At 41.5% G+C, this 27,954-nt stretch overlaps 1 protein-coding gene and 1 long non-coding RNA gene across 7 annotated transcripts in view; one reads left to right on the top strand and one right to left on the bottom strand.

Annotated features, from left to right (window-relative positions):
- Nucleotides 1-25,853, top strand: part of LOC111269513 (leucine-rich repeat-containing protein 42) — a 42,931-nt gene extending 17,078 nt beyond the window's left edge. For 3 of the 6 annotated variants that reach the window (XM_022849172.2, XM_022849169.2, XM_022849170.2), the window contains 4 exons: nucleotides 5,717-5,871; nucleotides 6,437-6,756; nucleotides 14,609-14,800; nucleotides 25,041-25,853. In XM_022849172.2, the coding sequence (XP_022704907.1) occupies nucleotides 6,545-6,756; nucleotides 14,609-14,800; nucleotides 25,041-25,470 (834 nt within the window). In that variant the 5' untranslated portion in view covers nucleotides 5,717-5,871; nucleotides 6,437-6,544 and the 3' untranslated portion in view covers nucleotides 25,471-25,853. The remainder of the gene's footprint in view (nucleotides 1-5,716; nucleotides 5,872-6,436; nucleotides 6,757-14,608; nucleotides 14,801-25,040) is intronic. The other 3 variants (XM_022849173.2, XM_022849168.2, XM_022849171.2) reach the window with 1 other exon arrangement.
- LOC111269516 (uncharacterized) lies at nucleotides 291-27,954 on the bottom strand. The gene is made up of 3 exons (XR_002685802.2): nucleotides 26,379-27,954; nucleotides 14,724-14,824; nucleotides 291-579 (listed from the first exon to the last, which is right to left on the bottom strand). It is a non-coding gene; the product is annotated as an uncharacterized LOC111269516 (long non-coding RNA).

Here is a 27,954-nt window from a genome sequence, read left to right as displayed (position 1 = left end):
TTGTGCCTAGCTGGTTAAGGACCGCATCCATATGTACTTTTATTGCAATGGCTGAGATCTTTTTGCTGTACAGACCTTATTTTTGCTTTTACCCGGATCACAATGAGGCCGCGAAATTTGTGTAGTCCCTGCACAGTTAAGAATAGCTTAATTTCGTTAAACATTTTTTTGACAAAGGAGGAGTCTTGAAAAAGCCGTTCTCATGTTTGATTGCGATCCTATTATTAACAATTAACGCTGACATATGTATTTTGGACGGAGTAATCAAATTCTTATTCATAAAGACAAACTGTGAGAAGACTTCAAGATTTATTTATATATAAATATTAGCATCCCAACTCATATTGGTGATGACCAGCTTTTTGTAGTCCTATCATAGCAAGAGTCGAAGAGGTCAATCAACCGGTAACTCTTATCAATTATCTGTTTATGGATTATTTGGTAGTTCTTAAGACGACCCCCGATAACCTACGCCCGTTAGCTCGTCTTTTCGTCAAGAGGTACATATTCGCTACTGGGTGAACAGTCCTTCCCGCGTTCGACGGCCACATCGTCCTTGAAGCTTCTTCGAATATCCATCTGTTATCGATCGAACGGATAAGTTAGCATCTGCACTGGGGCATGATTTTGAAAAAAAAATTGTTTACGATAAGCCAAACCCAGACATTCTTATGATTTACATGAACGTATATGCATAAACGTTTAAAAAGTATTGTGTGGCAGCTTAATGATCTATATCGGGCATATCTTGAGGGTAAATTCAGTCTCATCGAATCTAAACTTTTGCGAACGAAGCGTCTGTGGAGGCGACTGAAGCAAGATGTTACAAGTTGTGCCTATATACGCGTTGCGTTTATCACTCGCCTGGCCTAATAGGCGAAATACACATATTAGTCCTATCTCCCATCCAGTATTAAGTTTGAATTCGCTGACAGAACGCTGCGATGATTCTGATGCAGCCGAAATATGTATAAAATTATCTGAATGTACATAGACAAATCTAGTAGTATATTATTGATAATTAGAGAGTCGCCAAATACGATAACGTTTTTCATCTTGGCGCACTTATTCGAGCAGCCCATACAAATTGCAAGTGTGTCTACCGACGTTCGCTGTGTAGAAGCTTTGCGTTGCATTCCCGTTTCGTGGCCGAGTTCCAATACCTTCTACAGCGTCGTTTTTTTCTCATCTCCCGCCTTCTCATCTAATAGATCGTCGTCTGGAAAACGATGGTTGAATGTTGAACGCGTACACTGCTTGCCGAGATACGGTCGTGAGAACTTCTTTTCATCGATCACTGACAATGTGTTTGAATATTTTGTCAAAACACCGATAAGCCTGCGCGCTTCTCCCAATTCATTTCGTCACGGAAAAAAACGTATAGATGCAAGAGGTATCTGCAAATGATATATTTCTCGTTCGAGGTGATCCACGATACCATCTTTAACTAGAAATATTTATAGCAGGAATAGAATTGTTATAATAAACAATAGGATTTACTAAAACAGCGTTTATTTCCATAGGGACTTTGAGTTTGACATACTCATAAGGCGACAATGAAACACCATTTTTTCGGGGCAAAGTTGGGCGCGCGCAGTTGGCCTCCGCTCGGATATAATTAACTTTATAGTTATAGCCGTCTGAACAAGAATACACGACGTGTTTAATAACAACAATACTAAAAGTCCTATTACTGTATAAAATAGGCACGGGAAATAATATATGTGCGAGAAAAAAAAAGTTAATATTTTATAACGCGTCTTGAATTCTTCGTCGACAAGGACCGTTTCATGTCTGGCCTCATTTTTAGCAACTGCACGCGCATCTCTCTAAAGGAACGCGTTGAAAGATGTAATTGTAGTTGTACGACGCCATCACAAATGCAATATATTGCAGTATTAAATAATAAGTTAGACAGTAATTTTATTTAAAAGTGTTTGTTGTTTCCTCCACCCGGGCAGAGTGGGCTGAATTGGTCTCAGGCCGACGTCTTCGAAGGTGTACACCAATCAAGTTTGCCAATGGTCGAATCTAACGTCAACATGTTGGCTTTGGCTTTTGATCCCGATCCACATGTCGATTCTGTCCTCAGCCCGTTCGCTCATTGGTTGATGCCCAGTCCGACGTCCGTCGACTAGAACGGTAAACAGAGGCGCGCGTGTTGAAGAAGAGGACAGACCGATGGACATCACCTTCAACGCATATACTACGGATTAAGTGTTGAAATCGTGTAATAACCTCAATGGCATATAGGTAGATCACTGTACTAACGATAGGTTGGTCGGATACGCCGCCATTATCGCTAGCACCATAAATGTAAATAGCCAACAGTCAAACGTTCATATTACGCATTTGAAGAAGACGGAGACGAACGGTCGTTGTTTGGCAGTCTTAGTCGGCATCTAGGCGGTATTTATTTTACAGACGAGCTTTTCGGTACATGGTGCATTATGTCTTGTTTCATCGAGTACGGCGGTAAAAAGCTAAATAGTGATGGTTTGTTTTGTCGTCTTGTTCGCTCAATGCAGTCTGCCTCGGCGAGTGAATTTTTCCGCATCCATTAGTGTGTTTGTCTTGAGCAGTCTCGTTGGAGATATGAAATCAAGTCCCTATACGGTTAATGCTTGGCTCAGTGATGATCTAAAGAGTGGAAATCGAGCCGCCAATTTACCTATTCAGGTCTTTCTGGATAAAATGTCCGTAAGATATATTTTATCTTCGAAAATATCCTTTGGAGATGAACCGTGCAGAAATGCATTATAAGGAGGATCTATAGAGCTAAGAAAACTAGAAAAGCGTGAATATAGAGATACACCGAAAATTATCAAACGGTAGTAGGATGCATGGTAATTTACGTTACGAGAAACGCTCACTTTCTCATCGTTGGCCACTATGAGCATTATTATATCGAAAAAAATACCCGATTTCGATGCTCATATTATGTAGGCGCTGCTCCTTGTTTTATGAAATCAGGATGCTCAAAAACAAGTTATATGTCAAGCTATAATTTCCTATTGATGGTATACGTGGAATAACGTTGCGTAGTAATAAATAAACTACTATAAAATAGACAAAAATAACGGACAGAAAATGTGGAAAAAGTCTTTCTGTCTTAATGCTGTCGCCAGCTATTCCCACCGTACTTAAGTTCTACTGGGTAAATTTGGAAACAAATTCTAGGGTAACAGTTTTTTTCTTGCACCTAACAACTGAAGTGATCAGTTACTACAATAAACCTATCTCAATAGTGGCCAATTTAAAAGGACGCTTAACGGTGCTAGAGCCGGACGCTGTACTGAAAAAATTTAGCTTGACAGTCGCTACCGTGTTTTTCTCAATAAAAAGAAGTAAATCTCGACGCTCCTGTATGGCACTGCGATTTATTTTTAGGACTGTCACTCGAATAATCTTAGCCTTAACTGCTATACCGAAATTTCTATTCGCTCTATAAAATAATTTATATTCGCTTATATATATATATATATATATATATATATATATATATATATTGGTTATTCAAATCTAAATATTATCGTAAATAGAAGTATACTTCCGTTTTACGATTAGTTTCTTCCTACTGTGATAAAATAGTTAGTACAACCTGTAATCCCTGCTACCTGCTTTTGTATGTAGGTTTTCCGACTTGTTTATATTTCGGTTATTTCCGATTGCCGCAACGTTGACCCAAAACAGTCCGTTTTTATTTCGTTTTTCTTGCCTCACTCCTTTATTATAATTATAGCACTACGCACATAGTAAAAGATATTATTATCCATAAATCAATCTTAATGGGTATCATATAAAGGCCTTGTGCGAGTTGCGTCCAAACAGTGTCGACTTGAGCAAGTGCGTTGGAAGAGAGGAAGACGAAGACAATGAAAACTATATTTCTAGGGAGAATCTATCTGAATGGTAGGGTTCGTGTTAGTTTCTTCGTAAGGTATAATATCGGTTTTTATTGTAATTAGTAAGGGTAAGGATAACATCTACGCCATAAATGCACCCGGCCAAACGAACATTACTTTGCCGTACACAAGGCTGGTCTTTATAAAACTGCTGTATTGGCCTAACGGTGTGACGGCTGTGATGACTTGTTGTGCCACGGCGACCACAGCCGACTCATGTTCCATAGGAGTCGGTTAGGGTAGATAGAACTGCTCATAAATCGGTTTGTACGCTTACAAAATTAGAAGTGGCGCATATTTAAGCACTATCTGTTGCCCTGCCCTAGTATTAAGCTGCTGTAAACGATAATACCTTCGCGTCCGTGGATGAAGCATCGCGTAGGAGATACGGGTAATTGCACAGTTTTCGTGGTCTGATTTCGGTTGTGCTATAGACACGATATATATATATATATGTATATATATATATATATATATATGCCATTTCAGCCTGCTTCATCCCCAACTGCACGTCAACTTCTCAAGGTAATATCGATTGCCGTTATTGAAACCCCAACTATTTTCACCATGAAAAATTAATGTAAACGCTTAGTTTAATTAGAAAAAGTTAGATTTTTGTGATGGTCCGTTTTTATTTGGCACTGTCCGTGATCCATACATGTGCTTAAATGAACTTGAATCTTCTTTCTGTTCTACCGGTCCACGGCACAATCATACTCAGCAAATGTCCAGATTGCCCACTTCTAGCCTTGGTCGATCAGCATAAGGAAGAACTGATCGTTGCAACGGTTTGAGCGGAAGCCTTGCAGGACACCGACCTCGCTGCCGTTCTAGGCAGGAGAGCTGTTGATTTATCTAAGGTTACTCTAATTGCGATACGTACAGCTAATTGCGATGGTGAGGGAGACACCGGCCGCGGCGACGAGTATAGCAACGCATCTTGCAGCCAATCAAATAGAACTGCCAGAGAAAAGGGCAGCTCGAGAAATAATTGCAGAAGGCTTACCAGCCTGGTGCGTCCCTCTTTTCTTGCTCGTCCAGATGCCGCTTGAGATCAAAAAAGGATTTTCCGAAACGGTCGCTTGACTCAAGGGCCGTAGGGGACGTCACCCTCGAGCACCCCATCACCCCCTCATCGTGTCTTCAGACCACAAATGACTGGCGACTTATCGACGGGTGAAGTGAAAACTATGTACAAAGGGATGAAGTGGAAGGGTTTCCGTCCTTTTGGCCCTGCAAGGGCGCAGGGAGGAAAAAGTTAAAAATAAAAGCCTGGCTCTCGCATTGGTGGGTCTGTGGCTTGCGCTCTTGCTTCACCCCTGGTAAATAAGTAGGAATAGCAGAGATCAGTAGAACTTGTCAATTATTCCTATCTACACTGCTATACCTCCGCTTTAGCCATCCCTACGTACGTATGGATATATTTGCTGCGCGGTTACAACGTTGCTCTTGTATTCACGCCCACTTTCTTGCTGTCTTGTCAATTATACTAGTGACTTTTGACATATCATGGCTAATTCATACGTACAATGCAAGACAGAACAGATACTGGAAAGCGAATACAGGCAAACAAATCCATCAGGCTTAGGCCAGATGAGGCCAGCAGCCACTTACCTTCGATATTTTTCTGACTTTGTATCTGATTGGCATTAACCACAAATCAGATGCGTGCACCGAAAGAGACTAGCAGCTGCTATCAGCTATCTTTGCTCATTCATCGTATGCACGTAACCTGAAGGCGACTTTGTTAGGTCGGAGTTTGTGATTATTAATACTTATATTTTTCGTTCTGTATCTACCTCGGTATACAGGTACAGCATGTAATGGCGATCCCGGCATTGCAATTTAAGAAACACTGGCCTTACCTTCTGTAAAACTAAACCCAATAGGTCAAGATGAATTCCCTCTGTTGATAGGCGATTGGCCATGTCCGAGTTTTAACGCTTCTGTCACGTTTATTTATAATGTAAGTAAGAAAGTTGTACATACGCGTTAGCATCGAGCAGGAAGAATTCATTTGTTTTATATTTGCTAATTTTAATCTTATGTTTGCATCAACAATACAGTTCTAGTCCCAGATGGCCATCAAGCCCAAACAGCAGTCAAAGTAGCGTGTCGACTGGTTTTTTTTATCTGTAAAACCGTAAAAATCCATTTAAAAAAAAAATCCATTTTATGTACGCGCAGGCTATTTTCGTTGCTCGTTGTATACCAACATGCAGGAGTCTCTTAAACACGTAAAGCTCGAGTTCACGTGGTGTATGCTGCTGCAAAAAGACTGCGTAGATGCTGATTCTATTGAGTAAAATTTCAAATTGTCAATCCAAACTTATATGTTCTTAATTATCCAATTTTGGGGTTTGCAGGTCAGTGAATAGCCGAAAAAGACGCAGATTTGGGGCCGTAATTTATACCAAAAGCAAGAAAGATATTGTATAGGCCCAATGTGCCATATTATTATTTTTCCTAACGTAAACAACAAAGAGTTGCACATTAACTAAATTTAGTTTTTGATTGTTCGTTTTCGCTAGGCTTTTCTCACTGCCACAATTGAGTAATAAAGTCGACACCGACTCTGCGCAATCATCGGAACTTAATGCAATCGAGGACCTATATTCAACGAGCAGCTGAAAGCAAACATGGAGAAGTTCGAATCTGGATCTGATAGCGTGCATGAAGCTATTTCTCAAGCTGCACCCCCGTCACTGGAAAGCCTTTGCCTAGAGTTCGTAGCTGCTCACGTCGAATGGGTGGAGTCATGGAGGGGGATTGGCGATCATATGGCCAAACGGATTTTCACTAGAATGGTCGAACAGGGCCATGCAGATAGAATCGTGGATGCATCTGTCAGGTTGAGTTTGCGTATATTTCGCACGCGAGTTCTACACGTAACTCTTTAATACGACTTTTGGTAGTCCAATATTTGGTGACCGTAGATTACCCCATAGAAGATAGCGCTCTTCGTTAGAACATCCCTGTGCATAGCTGTAGTAATAAGGACTTATTGTCGGTTCCGATATAAACGAACTCTCTATGAGCACGTCAGAAACTCGGACTGATGAAAGACGCTGTGCTGTTGAAGATCTATATAACAGGACAGTATTTTGAAAAGGAACTAGGCTTTAATAATAACTGTCATCGCTTTGAATATAGTGTTTCTCTCAGTGAACAGGTATGGGTGTGTATTTTTCGTCATTGACGTTTTTGAAGAGGGCACATAAAAAGCTGAACAATTTATTTGAAAAAAAACTTTGATCTAAATTTGACAATGAGTGACTTGCGAATTAACTAGGTCCAGATGGGCTAATTCAGGTAAGCAAGAACAACCTTAGCGGCGTATCAACTAATTACACTTAGAATCCTAAAATACGTGACCACAATACCATTGAATGGCGCGCAGTTATAAATAACGCGCGTTAACCTAGCTTATCTGGCTGCAGCCAGAAACTGAAAAACCCTCAATAAATCTTGCTAAGATTTGAGAAGATACCAGATGTGATCTTCAGGAGAATAGTTAGCGTCGTTGAACTAGTCTGTATTTACTCTGTGCCCATTGTTACACATTAGAGATTTTTCTCCCTTTATCTCAGTCTCACTACAGTAAGGGAAAACGGGGTGCTCAGCTTAATGTGCATTTGTCGCGGAACTCCGTTTATATTGACTTAGGATGATCTGGTGTTAATTCTCGAGTGGTCCACTATACGAGGGAGTGAGGCTCTAATAGGTCTTCATGATGACGGGAAGAGTAACATATTTGCCTGCTAGTCTTAGGTGCACGCTCTGGTCTAAACTCGAAACCGAGCATAGACAGACTTCGTTCCGTGCTGGGGCCAGCCCTCTGATGAAATGCCTAACGGCGATACCGAACATAAAACTCGAAATGTGGAGAGGCTCTGATAGGGAAAGCCCCACAGGCACACCCCTTGCATTCGTAATATATGCGAGTTCTTATCTGGTCAGATACGATCGGTAAAAGTATTATAAAGGGCAGACCTCAGAATTGTGTTGTCGTAATACGAAGGCCCACAAAGTTTCTGCAGAGGGGACCCATTATTTTTTCCGGTTACTCTAGTAGACATCAAAAGCGCCTTTAATAGTTTTTATGTGGACTTGCTTCTTCGTTAGATATGGACAAGATTGTGTACGCTGATGTCTTATCTCGCATAGTGAACGTACGCATACAAAAACTACCGGAAACGCGATCCAATTAAATGCCGACGCGAATTTATGAATAAATGACAGGCAACGGCCTGGCCGTAGCCCTTGCCAAGAACGAAGGGCCTTTTCTGGTTGAAAGAAATAGGTGTTAGACCTAGTAGACTTTCGACGAGGAATCAAAAGGGTAAGCATAACTGGATACCACCACCCCCATATACGACGGGCGGTGGTAAAGGCGAATAAGGTGATGGGAGAATTTGTCAAAATACCAATTAAGTAAAGGCAAACAGAGGCTTTTCATGCCGGTCGCCGAATTCATTCAGGGCTCCTGTTTGGTTTGCATCGACAGAGAACTGGGTGCTACTACAAAAAGCTCATTGCATTTCTGCATTCCATATTGTTCAAGTATGCAGGCTCCTAACTGTTCCAGCAAGAATGATTACCTACGACTTCATGATCGACGAACGACGAAGGTTATGGAAGGACCCCAGTTGGTAGTCTAACCGAACTGAAAGATGCAACCATGACTGCCCAGCAAAGCGTGGTTATTAATTATGCTAATAGTCGCTTATTGAATCGATCAGCCCAGCGGGAGGCTAACATGCTATAAGGACGCAGTTCCTAATGGGATCCGAGGACTTTTGTAGTTACTTGCATAGAATAGGGAAAGCGCCCTTGCCGATATGCGTACACGCTGACAGTGGTACCAAGATGATGCCAAGCACTTTTTGGTGGATTAACCTGAACGGAAACAGGCTCGAAATTGGATCGTTTAATAAAAGCTCACAGAAATAATGGGCCTCAGTCCCCGCGTTCTTGCTTAACGCATCTGCGTCATAGCTGAACAATGACACCGAGGACCACAGCTGGCCAAAAATGTACTGGTCGGGAAAAAATCACTAGGGAGAAATTAAATGAAACCAAATGACGGATACAACGCTAGATTGTGCCACAAAACCTAAACGAACTGCACGGGACACTGCTACGCAGCCAGGCATGTCGGAACAGAGGGGCATAAGACTACCTCCACGGGATTATCAATGTTGGCAGAGTAGGAAACTCTACAGGAGGATGGATCTTATGACTAATAATAACTTCACAAATCTACTATCTTTCTTTACGAGCTTTGCTTTAAAGTTATATTGGAATGAGTTCCGGACCCAGGCCCAGGCATGGGGTTAAGCGGGTGAGAGTCTTATAGTACCAGACAAATACCTTAACAGTTAAGTCTGATTTGCATAATGCGACATTTCTCAACCTGCTTAAAAAATTAAAAGTATTCTGCTATGTAAAGCAGCATCAACAAATCTTACTTCCTGCCGTGCGACTAGAACTCTGTCGGCTGAGGCACCTTTAGCAGAAACAGAATGGTGGAGCACGCGGGAAAAGGGCAAAATGAAAGAAATTGCGTGCTCTGAAAGAAAGCAAGGAATCGAAAGCGGGGGCGGCTCTCCTAAAAAAGGGTTCTGGCTGCTCGACATGGCCTGGGCCAATTCATCATAGATATTTTTCTATCTATAGTGTTGACAAAGAGGGAAAGATCTCTGGCGGCAGGTTACGAAAAGTTCTCCTCGGCGAAAGCACGCAGCAGTGAGTATACGTCGTCGGCGTATGGAATGTCACGAAGAAGAGCGCAGACATCAACTCATGAGACTTAAAGCTCATAAATATTTAATATAATTAACTCTGGTATATAATAATTACCTTTGGTTCTATGGATGGAATACGAACTTCAGGTACGGCCAGTATGTCCTCGGTGAGTATAATATGAAAGCAGTTTAATAATTATTTTTACAGCAAGATGAACAACGCTCCAAATAACAATGTTATATAAAAATATTAGGCGAAATTGATAACAGTACATGGATAAGAACGAGACGTGCCAAACAAAGTTGACAGAGACCGAGGAAGTCAGCTTGTGGGAGCAAGTGGCTCCTTTAGCAACCGGCCAATGGTAATAGCTGTTAATACAATTGTGTATTGGTTCTGTTTTTTTTGTGTATTTGATTGTTTGGAATTAGCTAGTCGATTGTCACACACAAGATAAATATACCATCATAATAGCTAGTTATAGCATATGCCGTCTAAAGAGCAATTTCCGTTTAAATTTTATACGTTACTCATTACAAGACATAGTTTTGTTTTGAATGCGGTCACAGATTCTTCATATTATTCTAGAGGAAGGTAATTAGAAAGACAACTTTTCCGTTTTTCAGTATAGATAGATACAAGTACCTGTACCGTTACGGAGACATAAATCTTACAATGCCCCGTGCAATTTCATTGATTACATTTTTTTTTGCCAAACCACGATATCCGCATACGGAGCTTTTATACCTATTATAAGCCTATTATAACTATGTAAGTACGTGAAGCCCGGTTGTGATTTCTCTATTCTATTTGGTTTTACGGTTAAATGGCTCTTGTAACATACAGCCTTTAACCAGTTGTATTCTGGCGACTGTAGATAGATAACAGGCGAACTTGTCTGCATGCTCAGCATTAAGCAATGGTTGAACATGGGACACTTCTCTCTGGTTAGTGCAGGTCCGTCATCTAGAACTTTTTTGAAAGCCGTTACGTGTAAGAACATATAGTTTGGATCTAGTAATGTATCATCATGCTTTTATTATAGTTCAACGCATGTCACAAGCGTTCGATAGGTATCTGCCACAAGCCTTTGCTATGGAAATGACTCGTCCTTCGTTCGTCACGTTTGCCGAGACCACTCGACTTTAAAGCAGTCCCTACGTAATCTGGGCTTTTTATGTCTGTCTGCCATTGACTTCTGGACTCGACACCGATAGTATAAACAAAAATACACAGAGATGCAAAAGCTAATTTGGCCTTGTTTTGAGTATCTAGTGATCGAGCATAATGTAGATATGGAGAACAAAAAAGCAAAAAAAATCTCGAGAATCTAGTTACTTTTTGAATTATATGGAGCGTGTCTTCGACCTATCCTGGTATCTGAACGTCCTCCAGTATTTTGTTCAAATCACTTCGTCACTGTTATTACCATCATACGGTTAATAAGATATAATATAAAAGCCTATGCATATATGTGCCATATTGCATATAATTACACTTTTTTTGGTCCATGATTAGATCTTTTTTTCCTTCTTCTTGTTTAGCTGAGTGCACCCTATGAGAATACGGCAAAAGCTAATGGTATTGCTTTCATTCCAGTAATAACAGCAGGGGTAGCGGACATAATCAGTCCTCAAAGAAGGTAGAAAAAGGCTTGAATTTATCTCTCCCCCCGTTTTACCTTTCACTTGCATGCTACTCATGTTCAGAATTCAGAATTAACTCTGATTGCAATCTGGACGTGGACGGGCACCGATTGTCGTCAAAACGCCGTCGACTGCTGCTTGTTCGGGAGCTCTCCTTCGTACTTTCGGGCCAATGCGCGAGAGAAAGTCGGCCAGTTAAACATTTCAAATGGACGGGTGCTTCGTAAGCTAGGCGTCTTCCCTTTATAAAAACTAGCAGTGATTCCTGCAACGGTTGTGGTTCCCCTATATGATGGCTGGCGGTTGCTAACAGGAACTAAGTCGTTGGCTCGGCACCAGTTCGCGTTGACGGCACCCCAGGGGTTCAACGTCACATCGTTCGGTTGATGATCGTCTTTGTCCGTATGCGATTTTCGTTCCTTATCTTTTACGGCCCGATGGCAACATGGCCTCAAAACACAACTAGACCGACTAACGGTCCCAGGCTGGTAACCAACATTTTGGTGAATCTGGTGGGTTAAGACAGGAAAATACTAAAAGAACTAACAAGGGAATGGTTGAAATCGATCAGAAGATATAACACGTATTGTTTCAATTCCCTCTTCGCGTTGCTCGGAAGCAGTTCGTCAACTTTAATCGATGCACGGTGTCTAATCATAACTGTCTTGGCCTGTTTTGAAGGCTGCTAGGTTCAAGACCAGGTTCATTGTTCAGATCGGTTTATCTGATCATGCAATAAGAATCGCTTGCCGTTTGTAAAACCTTACTCCAAGAAAGCAAACGATAAGTAATGGTTGTAATTGCTTTCGCGGTGCTGGATATAATGCGACGCATACTCTTCTGCGCTTATATAAGATAATTGACAAATTACGCTACAAGGTGGTCGTCTATATACATATTTTCCGCCGGGCCATAAGCGTGTGAAGCGCGGATAACAAGGACTCGTTTTTGTAGATATCAACGGAGTCGATGAAAGCGACTGATGCATATGCAAGAAAATGCATCATTCAGCGTGCCACGGAACATGTAGTGTCTAACATAAGGGATACAAGCCTCATAGTGATTCCGCTACGATAAATCCCACGGGAGCACTGACTTATAAGAAGTATATATCCTGCTCTGTTTTCAAAAAAAGAAAAAAAAAAGGATAGCAATGCTATGGGGGTTTCTCTCCCTTCGTTTACCTTCTCCTCTTTCAAAAGGATTCTGCTCTTTCTGTCTCAAGAGTGTTGTCCCTTTGAAGATCCTGCCTCCCATCTAATAGGTGCTGCGAGAACAGCAATACCCGTTGTACAGCTTGCCGGACTTGGTGCAAAATGGGGTTGGGGGTTTCCTAGGAACGAAGACGTGTCAATAAGAACGCCCAGGCATTACGCGGTTCGTCCGCCCATCAAAACAAAAACTACGAATGAACTCAACAAACAAAGGAAGATATAGGGAGAGATAAAGGTAGAAAGTGACGTTGACGGTCAATGCAAGTCCAGTCAGAGTTCGTTGTGTCCAGTGGGCTGCTTACTACATTCGCTCCATCTGCCACTCCCTTCTCTTTCACAATTTTATTTTATCCACGTTCATTTTGCACTTTCGCCTTCTCAGTGGAGAAGAAAGAAACGAACGGTTAAGCTGACGTTGAGTCAGAGCTCGACAAATTACGACGAAGGCAAGGGTTCCAGCTGGGCCGGGATCCGTGAGGTTTGGTTGAATGCGGCGGCTGCGCGCAAGCAAGGCTCATGCTTTCCTCTGGACTGCCATCGTGCTATCTACTGACTTGGCCGCTGAATTTAATGCTGGTGCAGGCCCCGAATTTTAGTTGCAGACCTTGGCGGCGTTCGTGCCAGTGGTGGAGTGGAGACCTCCAAAGTAAAGGGTTCCGTAATTTAGCAATAATAGAAAATTCAGTGGCCCAATGAACCTCCAAAACTCTGCCATTCGGTCGGTATTTGCTCGGTGGTGTGTGGCTTCAAGCAGAAGATAAAATGGGGCTTGCCCAGTGGGCGAACACGAAACTAGATAAGGGGAAATCTGCAAAAAAAGAAGTAAAGGAACGAGCGATACGATGAACTCCTCGAACAGCAAGCTGCTTAGAGGGCTGATTTCCGGAAACTGCAGGCTTTTGAGGCAAATGCTGGGAGCAGATTCGGACCCGACAACAAAGCGCTCGTTTTCTTCTGCTAGAAAAGTCAGTTGCGTTCGGCAGTGAAAGTAGCAGCTGATGGAGGTCGCGTACTTGCTTGCTTAGTTTGTGCTATGTACGTTCAATCTCTATTCTGTACCAGAAAGAAAAAGACAAAAGCTGCTGCCCGAGAAGGAACAACCTTATAATGAACTTGGGTTCAGATCCATGCCACGCTTTTACACCTGCGCGACGCCTACTAACTCTGTCTTCTCTGTCCCGTAGAAAAAAGAACAAACGGACAAATGGCTTGACGGGTTTCTAGTGAGTCGGCCACCGCAGGTAGTAACCTGCTTGTGAAAATGTGGGACGTGCCCGCATCTTAAGGCTCGTCCAGGCCCTGACAATGAGATGAACACAACAACGAGAATAGAAACGTGGTCATACGTTCGGTCCTTCCTCTTAACAAAACTCTGTTTTTCTTTGAAATGCGATGTAGCGTGTGTGGTAGGGTAAGCCTGACCGTATCCTGTATTGCTGCAAGGCAATTGATCTGTTGAACTCTTTTTATTATGTCGGAGGCATTCTGACAGATGAACAGTACCTCGATGCATCTGAAGCCAGTAACCAGTCTTCCGTCTCATTATATAATATTGCATTTTAAGAAAACTGTTCATTTAAATATTTGTTTTTACTGCTCTCAGTGTACCGATGCGTTGGGTAGAATACGAGTCAGCGCTGAGTTCCCGGGCACAGTTCGCAAATTGAAAATCAATGATTATTCAAATAATTTAAGTATTTGGTATTAACTCCTGTGAGCAATTTCCTCAGCCTTATCGACATGAACATCAGTGCATTCCTGTCCCGAAATCCGCTTAAAATTGGTTCACACCGTATGGGTAACATATCCATCGTAGAATTATAGTTTTAAGGGGCTTCAGCTTTACTAACTAGGTAGGGCTAGCCTAATTTTGACCTGGGGCTAGGGGTACCACAAAAGAGTGGATGTAAAGAATCAACTAACGTGAAGATAAACACCTATTTATATATGGTTAGAAATTTTGGTCGGTGTTTCCCAGACTAAATAATTTATAATAAAATTATAATAATAAGATACAACTACATACTTTTTGTCTCATAATATTCGTAATGTTGCAATGTTTATATTACGCAATATGCAATTGTTTTGATTTTAGAATTAAACCATTTAGGGATACATTCGGCCCCGTACTACAAAGCAGAGTGAATTTTTTGGCCAGCAATCGCCTCCTCAACGAACTTCTCGACATCTACGAACTTCTCAGCTCTCACCTGACTTTCCTGGACCTGTCAGGTTGTGCTCTTGGATCAGCTCATCCTATTTTCTCTACGCTGGCAGAAATGTCCAAGTAAGTTCGATCGACGTGTCGGCTCTGAAATACAGCAAAAAAAAATAAATATTACGTGCTTAATATTATTACTTCAGCGTGAGTGTGTGCCGTTGCTATCAAGCGTCTATGACACCATGTAGCTTGAATAGATATAATATAAATTTAGAAAAAGAATAATGGATTGTTTGCTAGAAATAAATGAACTGGTATTATCGGAGAGACCATCTAAGTTGTAAATAAAATCATTATAACGACAATTATCCAACCAGAGGGTCAAAAGGTGATAAGAGTAATTATAATAATGAACAGAAATCATTTAAGCGCTGTGTAAGTTTTCTTCAAGTTGTAATCGAAAAAGAAAAGTTCACAGCGAAACTTTCCGGAAATAAAACAAGCGATCTGAAGGAACCCCTGCCTTGGAAGGAATTTCTGAAGGAATCCTGTTTTCGAAGATCTGAAGCTGAATTTATATAGAACGTTTGACACGGTATAAACTAATAGATGCGTTGAAAACCGATAATGAGAGCGTCCTTTATCGTGTCTTCCTTGTGTTTAACATCCGTCTACGATGATTCAGTTCATAATGATAGAAATTTTGTTCAGTCTCTACGTGGTAATAGCAGTGGACAACCTGTCTATAGATCAGTAAGCAGCTTCGGTCGAGCTCACTCTTGAGGCATCGTGTATCATTAGTGGCGCAGCTCGGTAGAATTTGCAAACCATTCGAAAAGCCGAGAGTCAGGAAGCGATTGCTGCGTGTGATTTACGGATGTTTGATCAGCGGCCCGAGCTGCGGCTCCATGTAGACTTTTATACTAGACGGTTCTAAGGTGTTAGAGGAGTCGGAAAAAAGGCGTCCAACAACTGACGTTTCTCGTTCTAGCTACAGACGATGCTGTTGCAAAGCCTGCGAAGGCCTTTACGACCAGGTGATACCTGGAAACTACTTCGCCAGGGTAAGCTCCGGGCTACCCAATTTGGAAAAAATAGCTTAAAGGACCGCCGCGGGAAACAGCGTAAGTTTGCAAAACACGAAGGGACAACTGCTTCAGGAGCTACAGTTGGGTACGGGTCCTTCAGTAACCGCTGGTTAAGAAAATGGCTGATGACAAATGGCTAGGCTTCTTCGATCGAGAGGAAAGTTCAACACCTTGTGACCGGTTGCAGAAAGAATAGTCCTGTTTACCATATTGCAGAAGTGTACGGTAGAATACCAAGCCGTTTCGATTTGGCCTGAAAGGATTCGGTAATTTTTAGGATTCGACGAATGCAGGTCATCGCTCACACGTTTCCATGTTTTGCGATTCCAGTGTCAAGCTTCCAGTGGTAAATAGAGGCCACTACGGAAAGTTATGCAATATGATTAACTGAAATGTGAACACGTTGAAGCCAAATCGAGTTTCTTAAGCCTCATTAAAAGCGTTAGTTCTTCTAGCAATGGAAATATTTTTTTGATACATCAGCTGATTGTTTTAAGCTAAAGTATGCGGAAGAGAAGATCTCAGAGACCCCGTGGAAAAAGGCAGACATAGAGAACGAGCTGGAGCCTTGAAAGTCCTGCAGATCGCAGAACGGCTTGTCTGTTGAGACAGCGGCGCCATCGTTTCGCTCGTTGAGCTAATCTAGTGTCCCTGATGTAGTGCCATGTTAGGCAGTCATGTCTGGTGATGACTTACATAATCTTGCCATATCAATGTGTACAATGCAGTCATTACAAATCGATGACGGGATCACACTCTATTACACGCAGATACTTCTATAAATTCATGGGATGAATGGTTCGTTAGGGATTAAACAGCTCTTCCCACGAATATTATGGGCTAATAAAGTTACTTAATGTGACCAGCAGATTAGTGACGTTCGGCTGAAATGTCCAATATCAGCGCCCAAACCTGGCAGTAAATAGCCTTTGTGTATAGATTATTACCATTTTGTGATTAAGTGGACAAACACGAAAAGCCATTTTTTTTTTCAAACATAGACAAAGTTTTTTCGCATAGACAGATTGCGCTTGCTTTTCACTGCAATCTACCTTGTAAGAGCTTTCGTTCAAAAAATAAGAGCTTTGAAAAAGTAAGGATAAAGTGAGGCACATTTTAGGACATCCCTTCATTAAAGGTTTAGCAAAAACTGCTCGGGCTTTGCTTTGCTTTACTTCAAAGAACACTCGTTAATTACAGCAGGCGGCATGTTGAGTAACAAGTGGCCTCCCAGGGGCTGAAAATGAAATTACCTCGGGCCATGTTATAGTGCCTTCGGATTTGAGAAAACGTTTGTATTAATCTCCATGTTGTGAGATACAAGGTTCAGCATTATATTTCTACAAAATCACGATGAGAGGGAGATTGTGATAGGCACTGTTTCGCAGTAGGAAGGACTTTACGCCTTAGGAAAACGCACGAAGGAAGAAACTGTACAGTTCCAAAGACAGAGATCCCGGTCATGCTGAAGGCGGCTAGGTAGATTTTTGATCTAAATAAATAATACTTTAAATAGACAGATTATTTCTCAAGGGTTAAAAACTCGAGTGACTGCTATATGGAATGCCTACAAAAGCACCAGCCTTGACCCATCGTGTCCATAATTAATAATATTCTCTATGACAGGGCGATACCGATGACCTGTTTGTCAATAGTCTCTATGAGAATGCAGTGGTAACTTGTTTGCTGAATACATGTGGGGACACGTCAAGTGGTCTAGGTATGAAAGCGGGCTTAAATATACCAATTGCGAGCTAGGCCTAGCCGTCTGAAGCGATCCATAACGGCACTAACGAAGGTTAAAACTTGAAACAATAATTAGGTTGTAAATAGCCACTGTCTTTACCTCTATGACAGGTACCACACCCATACTGATAATGGAAGATTTTAACATAGTTGTCGTCGACAGGCTTCGTTCGTAAATCTGTGCCTGTTAAGAGCCCCTTTGCTAGCACTAGTTCATATATTGTCAATCGTACTCTGATATTTCATCAAGCCGTTACTTTTTTAGTAGACGTTTTTCTTCTTATGCTTTGTCCCTTCCATTGGCCACAAAGCCATAGGATTTACGGTGACACCAACAACTGTTCGTGGAGAGGGAAAAACGATAACTTCTAGACGGGCGTATTGGACGTCCGAGTGATGACGTTCACTAATCGACACCGTGCTCTTGAATTTTAGATGAAGCGCACCTACTTTTTTTTTCTCTAATCGTATTATAAGAACATTCCACTGTAACAACAAAGAGCATTTTAACAAATTGGTTCAAAATGGCGTGGTAGAAACGGCCATACGTGATTCAAAAGTTCATCTAAATCCCCTTTATATACCCTGGCAAATAATGAAGCCGTTCTAGCTTTGATATCTACTTGAAACAACATTTTAAATTGTCTCGATATTAAAAAAGGTTAAATAAATGTAATACGACGTAGTATTTAAGTTATCTCCAAGTTCTTGACTGCCAGATTTCAAAACCACACCTAACAGGATATAGAACTAGTTTGAGATGCGGCATTCTTAAGCCTTTAGTTATGAGAGAACTCAATGGTACAGCTGATTTTAGAATATATCGAAAGCAGCGTGCATGAACTTGGTAGAAAAGATAACGTTGTTATTTTTGGAGATAGTATTCTGCACAGGGGCAAAACAGTAAGAGCCATCGAAACAATGTTGCGTGGAGACCGGCGTGGCTATTGCGGTAAAATACAGATAATAATACTAGCAGACTATAACAATTTCAGTCATAAGACTTTCCCACTGATGCAGTTGTCTGTTGAGCATTACCGGCGTACGAGTCTGCCATATTGTACGCATTTGGTAAGCATTGCCGAAATCTTTGTTCAGTATGTTTTCCGTGCGTAAATGTTTATTCAGCTTCTATAGATGGAGCATATAGGTCACGATGGGCGCCGAGTACGAGGCTGAATAAAAATTAGCTGCATCATTTTTGTCAACAATGAGCGTCCTCTGACGAGTCGGATACGGTGCTAAGGCTCCATATGCAAAACAGTAGTACCGAATCGGAAAATACGTTGAAAGTGAAGCCGTAGGTGAAACGTACCAGAACTGAGCGCCAACATGTTTCCGTATTCAATTATTAATGTACTAGTTAGGTTTAATAATCTAGAGTTAATAGTTTACTTCGTGGACATTCTGCTGGTAGCCTGATTAAGGCAGTTCACATTTATATACTTAGTTGTCCTGCCAGCCATTGTCGTATTTATCTGATTGCCTTCAATGGACAATTTCGAAGGTAACTCTACTGTCACACAGCTTTACTCGATAAGTAAAGCACCTTGTACCATCTGCATCGTAAGGCACAAGTTGTTCTGTTTATTAAGCTTTTATTAACGCAACTTTTTAATTAATGCCTTATAAAACCTTTACATGTTTCGAACGCTTTAATTGGCAAAGCTAAGTATTATGATTACGCCATTGATGAAGCGGTGTGATCGTGCTAGAGTATTTTTATTCTGACAGTTTTGCGACGCCCAATGATAACAATGATACTAATGTTCAACATGTGTAGAAACAAGAAAGCGTATTTATTGCGTGACCGTCGTTGATACAGGTGTTCATGATCAAAGCGCTATGTAGGAGGATGCTCGAGAATCTGGGCCAGCGAATTTTAACTTGATAGCCAAGCCTCTTTGTTTCGAGTTTTACGTCCAGCATCGGCCCTAGGCATCCTATCAGACGGGTGGCTGCTAGCAGGGAACGAAGTCTGTCTGCTAATGTCCGGGCTCGAACCTAACCCAAAACGTTTCCCTAAAATTAGCAGACAAGTACGTTACACACTAAGTTATCTCGGAGATATCCAAGAAGCCTAACCCGAGACAACTTTTACTCGTCAAGCTATCTTATGAGAACGTTTACTGTCAGTATAATGTAGACCGTGCCTTCACAACAAGTACCCCATAGGAGGTCACTAAGCTCTAGGTGTAATTTTCATTCATAGAAAACGATTTGAGGGATATTTTCTTAATTTCATTTCTGCTTTTGGATAACACTTGCAAACTATTTCTGTGCCAACGTTGACACGAACGTTTGTTTGTACACCCTATTTCCGTTGTAAAATGAGTGTCACTTAACTTTTACATTACATCCAGTGGGATTTACCACCATCTATTACAGATGGTTGCAGATTCGTAGATTCACGGGATCGCACCGTCTTAGTGACATTTTGTTGACACGTGTTTACCTGTCTTTTCCGAGTCAACCGGTTGAGCTTGTTAGCTACTGCCTTGTCGCCTGCCTCAACACAGCCCTACATGTAGCAAATGAAACGTGCCTAAATATATCATCTAGCTGCAATCCCTCGGCAATCGAGCAGCAGACCTAGTCCGCTGCGTTTGCTAAGTTCACACTTTGTAGGTTAGGTTCTAACTCAATCCCGTATCACGCAGGCCTTTTGACCCACTTCAGAATTCAGGACCCGTAACTATAAGGTTAAACGTCCCAATCTTTTTCAATGCTTTGGACAAGTTTTTCAACTCATTGAGCTCTTCAGTCGTCACCCTTATCAATTTTGTGTGCACAGATTGTGTGCCTCTCGCTCTCTTTTGCTCCATTTCTCTAGTTCATTGAAATCCTCCATTCATTCACATCATGTTGGGTCCTTTTGTAGATCAACAGAACAAGCCCGCAGCCCCCGCTGTCAAATGTTTGCGATACGAGCTATCATCGAATGCAACGCCAGTCTGTGTTGTGTCCATAATGGTATGCCTGCTGTAATTTCAGAGGCCGAATCTCATGACTTGAGATAGAAGGGGTGTTAGGGCGGCTGAAACACCTCGTTAGGTGTCTATCGTCTTCGGTGTAGCTTGATAGGTAAAACGCGTAGTCGTCAGTATGATTGACTTCTAGAAGAAAGATCATTCAAAAAGGCGCACTGAGGCGGGCGTCAAATGTATAAAATAGCAATACTATTCGTAGAATCCTGCACAGCTTTTGACGGTGTTTACCTGACCGATGGGAAGGGTTTAGATGTATCGTGGCCAACAAACTTTTATAGCTTTGCCACCCGGGTTTATATCTGATTCAAATGGACACGATTGTGGTTTAAAATTGTTGAGAAATAACCTAACGTAGTTTGCCACGGGCGTTAACGATGTTTACTCAGACCTGTTGGAAAATTGTCAATACTTCAGGGTGGTGTGCTCTTACCAGTAGGCTTTGAGTGCAAAATGAGTCCCTTACTTGAATTTCTAAGTAGAGGAGGGTCGGTCGTTCTCTGAACGTGAGACCAGTATGAATGCAGCAAGTATGTGTAATAAGGCGATGCCCAAAAGGCAGTGTCTGTCTGGTTCTAGCCTTAAGTGAAGAGACAACAGTCTTGAGAGGAACGTGCTCACAGACATGTCTCCTGAATTCATTTCCTGATGTCAGCCAAGCCTAGGCTAGATAAGGATTGAATACATTGTAAAAATGTGCATGATTCAATAAAACGATGAGTTGGAACGCGAGTAAAATTCAAATAGACGTATTTATTGTTCAGCGTATATAGTTCCTAAAACAACCAATTATTCGGGGCTCTTCACTCACCGCTGAGACACAAAAATCTCCTACGAAGCTCGGCAATCAGTCTCATGAGATACTTCACAAGCAGCGTGAATTGAATATATGTCAACAACACGAAATAAAAACTAGCGTACACAGTTACGCCACTTACGTATATAAACGGCAGAAGGGTTTCGGCCAAAGCTAAAGACGTAAATTACATAGTTGGGGTCAAGGGAGTACAGAACCGAATACAAATCCGATAAATTGTTATTAAGCTTTGTAGCACCGTTATCGTGATCCCTATAATGATTGCTTATGACCAATAGAGCTGTGAATTTATTTTTAACAAAGAAAATTCTAATATACCCATATTTGCATGAGTAACAAAGCGAGTAAAGAGAAATTTGTTTCAAAGCAGCTGTTCATATATAATAACGTATGCTATTGATTGTAGCATTTTTGATGCCGTATCGATCTTAACATGGCTTTCAGTTGCCGTACAGGTTAATAAATGATCGTTCTAGTAGTAGCGTAAAGGTGGTAGGTCTATTGCGTATCTATGGCACCACTCATTGATGTACATTTTTTAAGATAATAGATTCTTACGAAAAAACAAAGAAGCGATGCGTTATTATGTACCTTTGTAAAATTCTGAACTTGCTGTAATTGCTTGTGAATGTGGGGCAAAAGTTTATGGCCCGTGGAATCAAAATGTTTGTTTCGATGCGTTGATTTGCCTTTGTGTACAGTCAGATCGTATTGCACAAAGTTTGCCCACGTTAGGAGTGAGAAAGGCCTATGCGGCTAATTTCGAATTTTCTTTCTCTCCTATTAATAAATGCTTGCCCAACTTCCGTGCCGTGTAGTCCCTCTAAGCGGTTTCATGCATCCAGTTGCGCCCTGTCAAGCGAAAAGGTCTTGTCATAGTAGCCATAACCTCATGATGTGTTCGTTCGGGTGTTTAGGACGTGTTATCGTTGGGAACTTGCGCGTTTACATATTTAGTCAATCGGCTTACATCACCCTTTTCCAAGATTGTAACATTAAGGTAAGTGATTGCTTGTTTTTGCTGGCTCTGCGCCTCACATACGATATTTATTAATGACAACATTCAAGAATCAGCTGTCCAATGTGAACTTCGAAGCTGTTAAATGTGAGTACCAGATTCGTAACGTGTTCAACATGCAGCAAAAACAGATAATCTTATGTGGGCTTACGTTGAGCACACCTGCGTTTGTTAGACGGAAAAGCGAAAATAACAGGACAGTATGTTATGCTTAAGTGTCTAACGACCCAGCAACACAATAACACATAGTTTTCCTTCTACATATTTTGTTCTAGGTAGCTTTTCCACGTAACAAAGGGTCCACACCGGAGATTATACAGAAATCAATACGAATCTCGTCCCTACTACCGAAGACTACTGCCATTTAGGCCGCTGTTATCGGCCTCACGCTTGTGTCCGACCCATGATAGAAATACAGTTTGGATATACTTGGAACGAATGTGGTCAAGATTTTGCGTCTATCAGATACTAAATAACGGCCTTTCCGGCACCATGATCACTGCCCGATTGAACAACGACCGACGAAGTCGCATCGAAACCGTAACAGGTTGCCCTTCGTAACACTGAAAAATGCTGAAAAGTTAATAGGTGTCAGTCTGGTAGCCGACGTGTTAAAACTAACGGTACTAATATGTATCTAATATAATATATAAAGTACTAATATATCACTCGATCAACGTTTGCTCATCATTGCAAATACGTCCCTCGATGCGCAATCGTTTCCCAGTTTTCCCTATTATAGACCGTTACGCGTCTTAGTACCCTTGCAAATGCTACTCAACACAAGCGATAGCATCCCAGATGGAGTTTGGAGTGGAATGGCCGATATGCCACCAAACCGACCGGCGGTCCGTCCTCGTCGGAAGTTGATTTTCTATAGGATTCTCCAGACGAGTTGGCGGTAGTTTTAACAGCATTCGTGAACTTTAACTACGTTAAACCCCCAAAGGTACACACGTTTAATAGAGTGTAAAGCTTAATCGGTTCGCCAGCGTTACGGTATCTTCATACGAGTTATCCTTACGTTGAGTTAGGTTAAAGAACAGTAATAAATTCTCGGGCGAGAACCGGACAATTGAGCTCGGCCTGATCGCACCCGTAGGAGACACAGGCCGCTAAGCTTTTCAGGCAACACTAAAAATAATTTGTAACATATTCAAGTGACCGAAGGAAACAAGAAAAAAATTATTAATTTTTGCTAGCTGCACGGGATGGGATTGATCTGGGCCGAAATTTCCGGTGTAATAACTAAATATATATGTAAGATTTCGCAAAAAAAAAACACTAGCTCTGCAATACGGCAGCGCATTAGCTCACAACAGTCGCCTTGATGACGCGTCGCTGTGCAGCTACGACGGAAGCCGTTAAGGGGTCAACGGCAGAGCGGCTAGGAGTGAATATTTCATGCGCAGACGTCTAAAGGTAGGATCCGTAGACGGCACAAAATCAGAGTGGGGTCGCACCTGAACGTGCTCTTGATGTGAGAGGTGCTATCTTTATACAAAATTCATTGAAATTCCCACTCGATCGAAATCCTATCGAAATCGATGCAGATTTTCGTTCACATCGATCAGGACGAGAATTAAATATGGGCTCGTGCTCATTTTTTAGAATTTCTTTATTTAGAAATTATAATTTTTAGAAATTTTAGACACAAATCTGCGTCGTCGTTCTCCTAATGGGTGGCGCTTTTCATCATACGGTACTAGGAGCCAACAATGCGATGATACCTGCAAAAAAGTGGGGCTGGGATTTACTGATTATAGCCAATTGCAAATCGTTATGACTACGAGAAGTTTGTCACCAGAAGGATAATCCTAGAGAAAAACAGTTGAGTACAGAAAACATTTCCGTTTTGCTTATTCGTGAGCGCGAACGGGTTTCCAGTCCCACGGACGACTATAAGCACACAAACGGCGACAGAAGCGTTTCTTGTTTGGATTACATTATCAAAAGCATCCTTTTATACGAGTGCCCCATTTAGGCTCCCTTTACTTAAAGGTAACTCACATTGGATGTAACGGAACCGAACGCTTCTAGACGAAGTCTGTACTGAAGACGCTGTTATTTAGATATGTGCGCATAGGTGCCAATATATTGAGATTCTAGATTCATATACCGTTGGTTCCAAAGGTCGATAATTACTTGTAACAGAACTCGTGCCCAGACTTCCCTCTTGAAACAATCAGACAGTAATTTCAGCAAAATTGTACTGATAGACAATGCCGAACTTCAATTAATAATATGAAGGCGCCAGTCGAATCAGGATTAACAACGACGAGCTACTTTCTGCTTGTAAAACCCAATGGAACACTGCCTCATTATGTTATTCTCATGTGTCCTATCCTACTATTGCGAACGGAATGATATTAGAGCAAAGATAAGGAGTTTCATTTGATGGTATTGCTTGGAAGATTTTTGTTTAAAGGATAAATCTAGTCGACTTTGCGATACATTTCTTTTACGAAACGGGGCACTCTTGGCGGCTACCCATTTTTCGGCGGCGGTTAGCCTCTTCTATAGTACGTGTGATAAAATAATAGTTATAACTGAGTAATAGTTATAATAATTGATCAACCGATCAAGTGAACATGCCCAACAAAACGTTATGGTCATACACAAGTAATTGTATTTGTATACTTCATACACTAAGGTTTAAGTGACTGGGTCGCCCTTTCATTCCATTATTGCTGCAATTGCTTGCTTTCAGTTTGCGCTGTCTCGTGATGCGGGGATGCCGATTGAACGATGATTCGCTGCGCCGACTCACATTGCCTATTTCAATGACAGGACGAGGCCCTGTGCGGTTGTTCATGCTTGACATCTCCCGTAATCCCCTTATTACTGAGAGAAGTTTACCAAAGATCAAGGCGTTCCGGCAGCTGCGTAAGATCAACGTCGAGGGAACGCGACTCGGTCTTCCGTCGCTGGAACTTGGAAGTGACTCTAGTGGGGGTGGATGTGAGACCGCCGTAACCAGGTCATTGCGAGAAATAGGACTCGTCTCAATGCCAGCTATCATAATCAGAAACAACGGCTGGATCGCTGAAAGCGGACTGTGGAACCGGTGGCGAGATTTATTTGAGAAGAGCGTCCACGATATACAGAGACCACCCAGTAAGCGATTACGGTTGTTGTAGTTGCGGGTCTCTTGTATTACAAAATATTTTATTTGACATTTAGAAGCCAGCTCAACGTGAATTTTTCAAATGGAGCTGGACATTATGTTCAATGTCTATTTAACCTTTATTTCGGACATCGGCGTGGGCAGGTGTCAAACAGCAGACGCTAGCCGTATGAGATGTGGAAAGGTGGGAAATGTATGAGACGATTGTCGATTATAGAGAGCGAAAATGCTTGAACAGAACTTCATGGATACAGTGTGTCGTCAGAACTTCTCGTTTCTGGCATCTCTACGCTGCTTTTCCCGCAGAAAATTAGTCGAGAGAAGTTTTGTTTTATATATATAAAACCTAAAATAAAATTTAATGATAATCAATGCAATTTATAACAAAAAATATAATATCGTCAAAGTTCCTATATCATCACAAACATTGTAATATTTTACGGTCTGATGCTAAGTTATTTTGCTCAATAATTCCAAGCGACTCTGCTCGCTCTCCGTTGATACAAGGACCCGTACTGCTATTCATTGAGAACTTCGATGTATTTTATGACATTTACTAGTGTTAAAAGTGCGCGCACCCCCTCCCACTGTGCCTATTTCTGCATCCGTATATCCTGCGTACCCATAAATAATATGAAAAATCCTATAGCTGAAATAAATTAGTCGCCAAACGACTTCATTCATGTAAGCAAAAAAACAAAGAACTGTAATTTTGGGAAATGTCGTGCGTTAATTCTGAGCCGCTGCTAGGTCATGAAAAGCAAAGTATTACATATGCGGTACTAGCACTGCCGTAGCCTAAATTAGCATCGTCCCCTGCTCAGTACTCCTATCGCATCGAAGGCACTTATTTACTAAAGTTTAGTCAAAATCTCGAGCCACTTGCGTGCTTGTACTCAGCCAGCCCGTGCCGGATAGTACCTATGCGTAGGCCAGCATTGTCGGTGTGAGGTATCACAATCCTCTGCCGTCCACGCACGGCTTCGATGTAGGATCACAGCTGATTTGCCAGTAACGAACGCTAATAACATGAACAAGAGCTATACTAGCGACGTAACGCTACATTTTGCCGAGGTCATCTACCGTGGCAAGTAACAGTATTTTTACCATCTCTCCTTTGCCGCGGCCTCTCTCTGCAACAGCAAACGTCACTGCAAACAAGACTGGGCAGTAGTAACAACAGCGGTTGGCCTAGCGGGACATTGGCTGCCGACGGAAATGCCCTCTCCTAAGAGGTAATTTCGAGTCCCAACTTTTCCATTTCCCTTCCCAATTTCCCCTCGTCGTAGGTAGCCTTGTTACTTGTTGTAATTTCTTTGACCGCCAGTGATAGGGTTGAATGTAAGTCGCTGTTTATACACAACCACTAAGCACATTTTATCATTATATATTATACCATTATTAAGTCGAGTCACTCCGGTGATACACTGTAAGCTTTTTCCAACGGAGTGATAACGCATCAACGTAAATCGTAGCACTGAACAACGTACCGCACATACTTATCCGCTTGAGCCGTGTTGGCTATGTTTTTCTGATATGCGCATAGACATGCGCATGAGTGGCGGACTAAAAAACACGTAGAAGACTGCGTAGTTCTGGGCCTGGCTTAATCAAAGTGAGACAAAAGTGGGCTTGAAACACGGCGAGATGATGTAAGTCTCACAGTTGGTAAACTTTCCGGTAAAGAGAAAAAGATGTTTGCGAATGAAGGGTAACGTGTTGTACTTTCAAAAACAATTATTTGTCCCATTATATGACATGAAGAAATAGCAGTGAGAACATGTTCATGAGTACAGTTTAATTTAAACATGATCGACAAGTTCAGCTTTCCCGACGGCGTGAGACACAATAGGGCTTCTGTTCCAAGAACTTTTTCGCCCAGACTCGAGGCAATACTTCAAAATGTTGTCCTTTCCACTTGATCCCAGTCATATCCTCTGTTTTTTGAAGGTGAGGCTATCACATAAAGTAACAGATACAGACATTCGAATAAGTGATGTGTATTAGTTAGTATATACATTTTTTGTCATATTATAAGAAAATGCAAAGGTTTACATTGACCAATATGGATAAAGATTTAAGTAGAGGAACTCAGCTGGACTGTAACCCGGTGCCTTAAGATTCGTCGATAGAATCCGTCCTCAATTCTGTTATTGTCATTACGTGTTCCGTCTGGTGGTAGCATTAGGCAGTCGCTTCTCGTGCCATTAATTGTAATAATAATTAATAAGCCACTTGACAGTTTGATAATAACGGGATAAAACATTTCACTATCAAAGTAAAAGCAGCATACGGCCGTGAATATTAGGAACTAATCTATCGTTTTGAGACCTTTTAGGAAAAAATAGGCTAAGAAAATGGAAAATGTCTTGTGGTAAAATGTCCTAATAAGTAAGGTTGCACCAAAGGTGAGGCAGATTTTGACAATTCGAAAGCAATTTATTTTCAATAAATAAAGTAATAATAAATAAAGTAAATGTTTATTCAGATTATTATG

Source organism: Varroa jacobsoni, unplaced genomic scaffold, assembly GCF_002532875.2.
Source record: "Varroa jacobsoni isolate VJ856 unplaced genomic scaffold, vjacob_1.0 scaffold_1391, whole genome shotgun sequence".
Taxonomy (NCBI): domain Eukaryota; kingdom Metazoa; phylum Arthropoda; class Arachnida; order Mesostigmata; family Varroidae; genus Varroa; species Varroa jacobsoni.
This window is presented reverse-complemented; position numbering and strand designations above follow the sequence as displayed.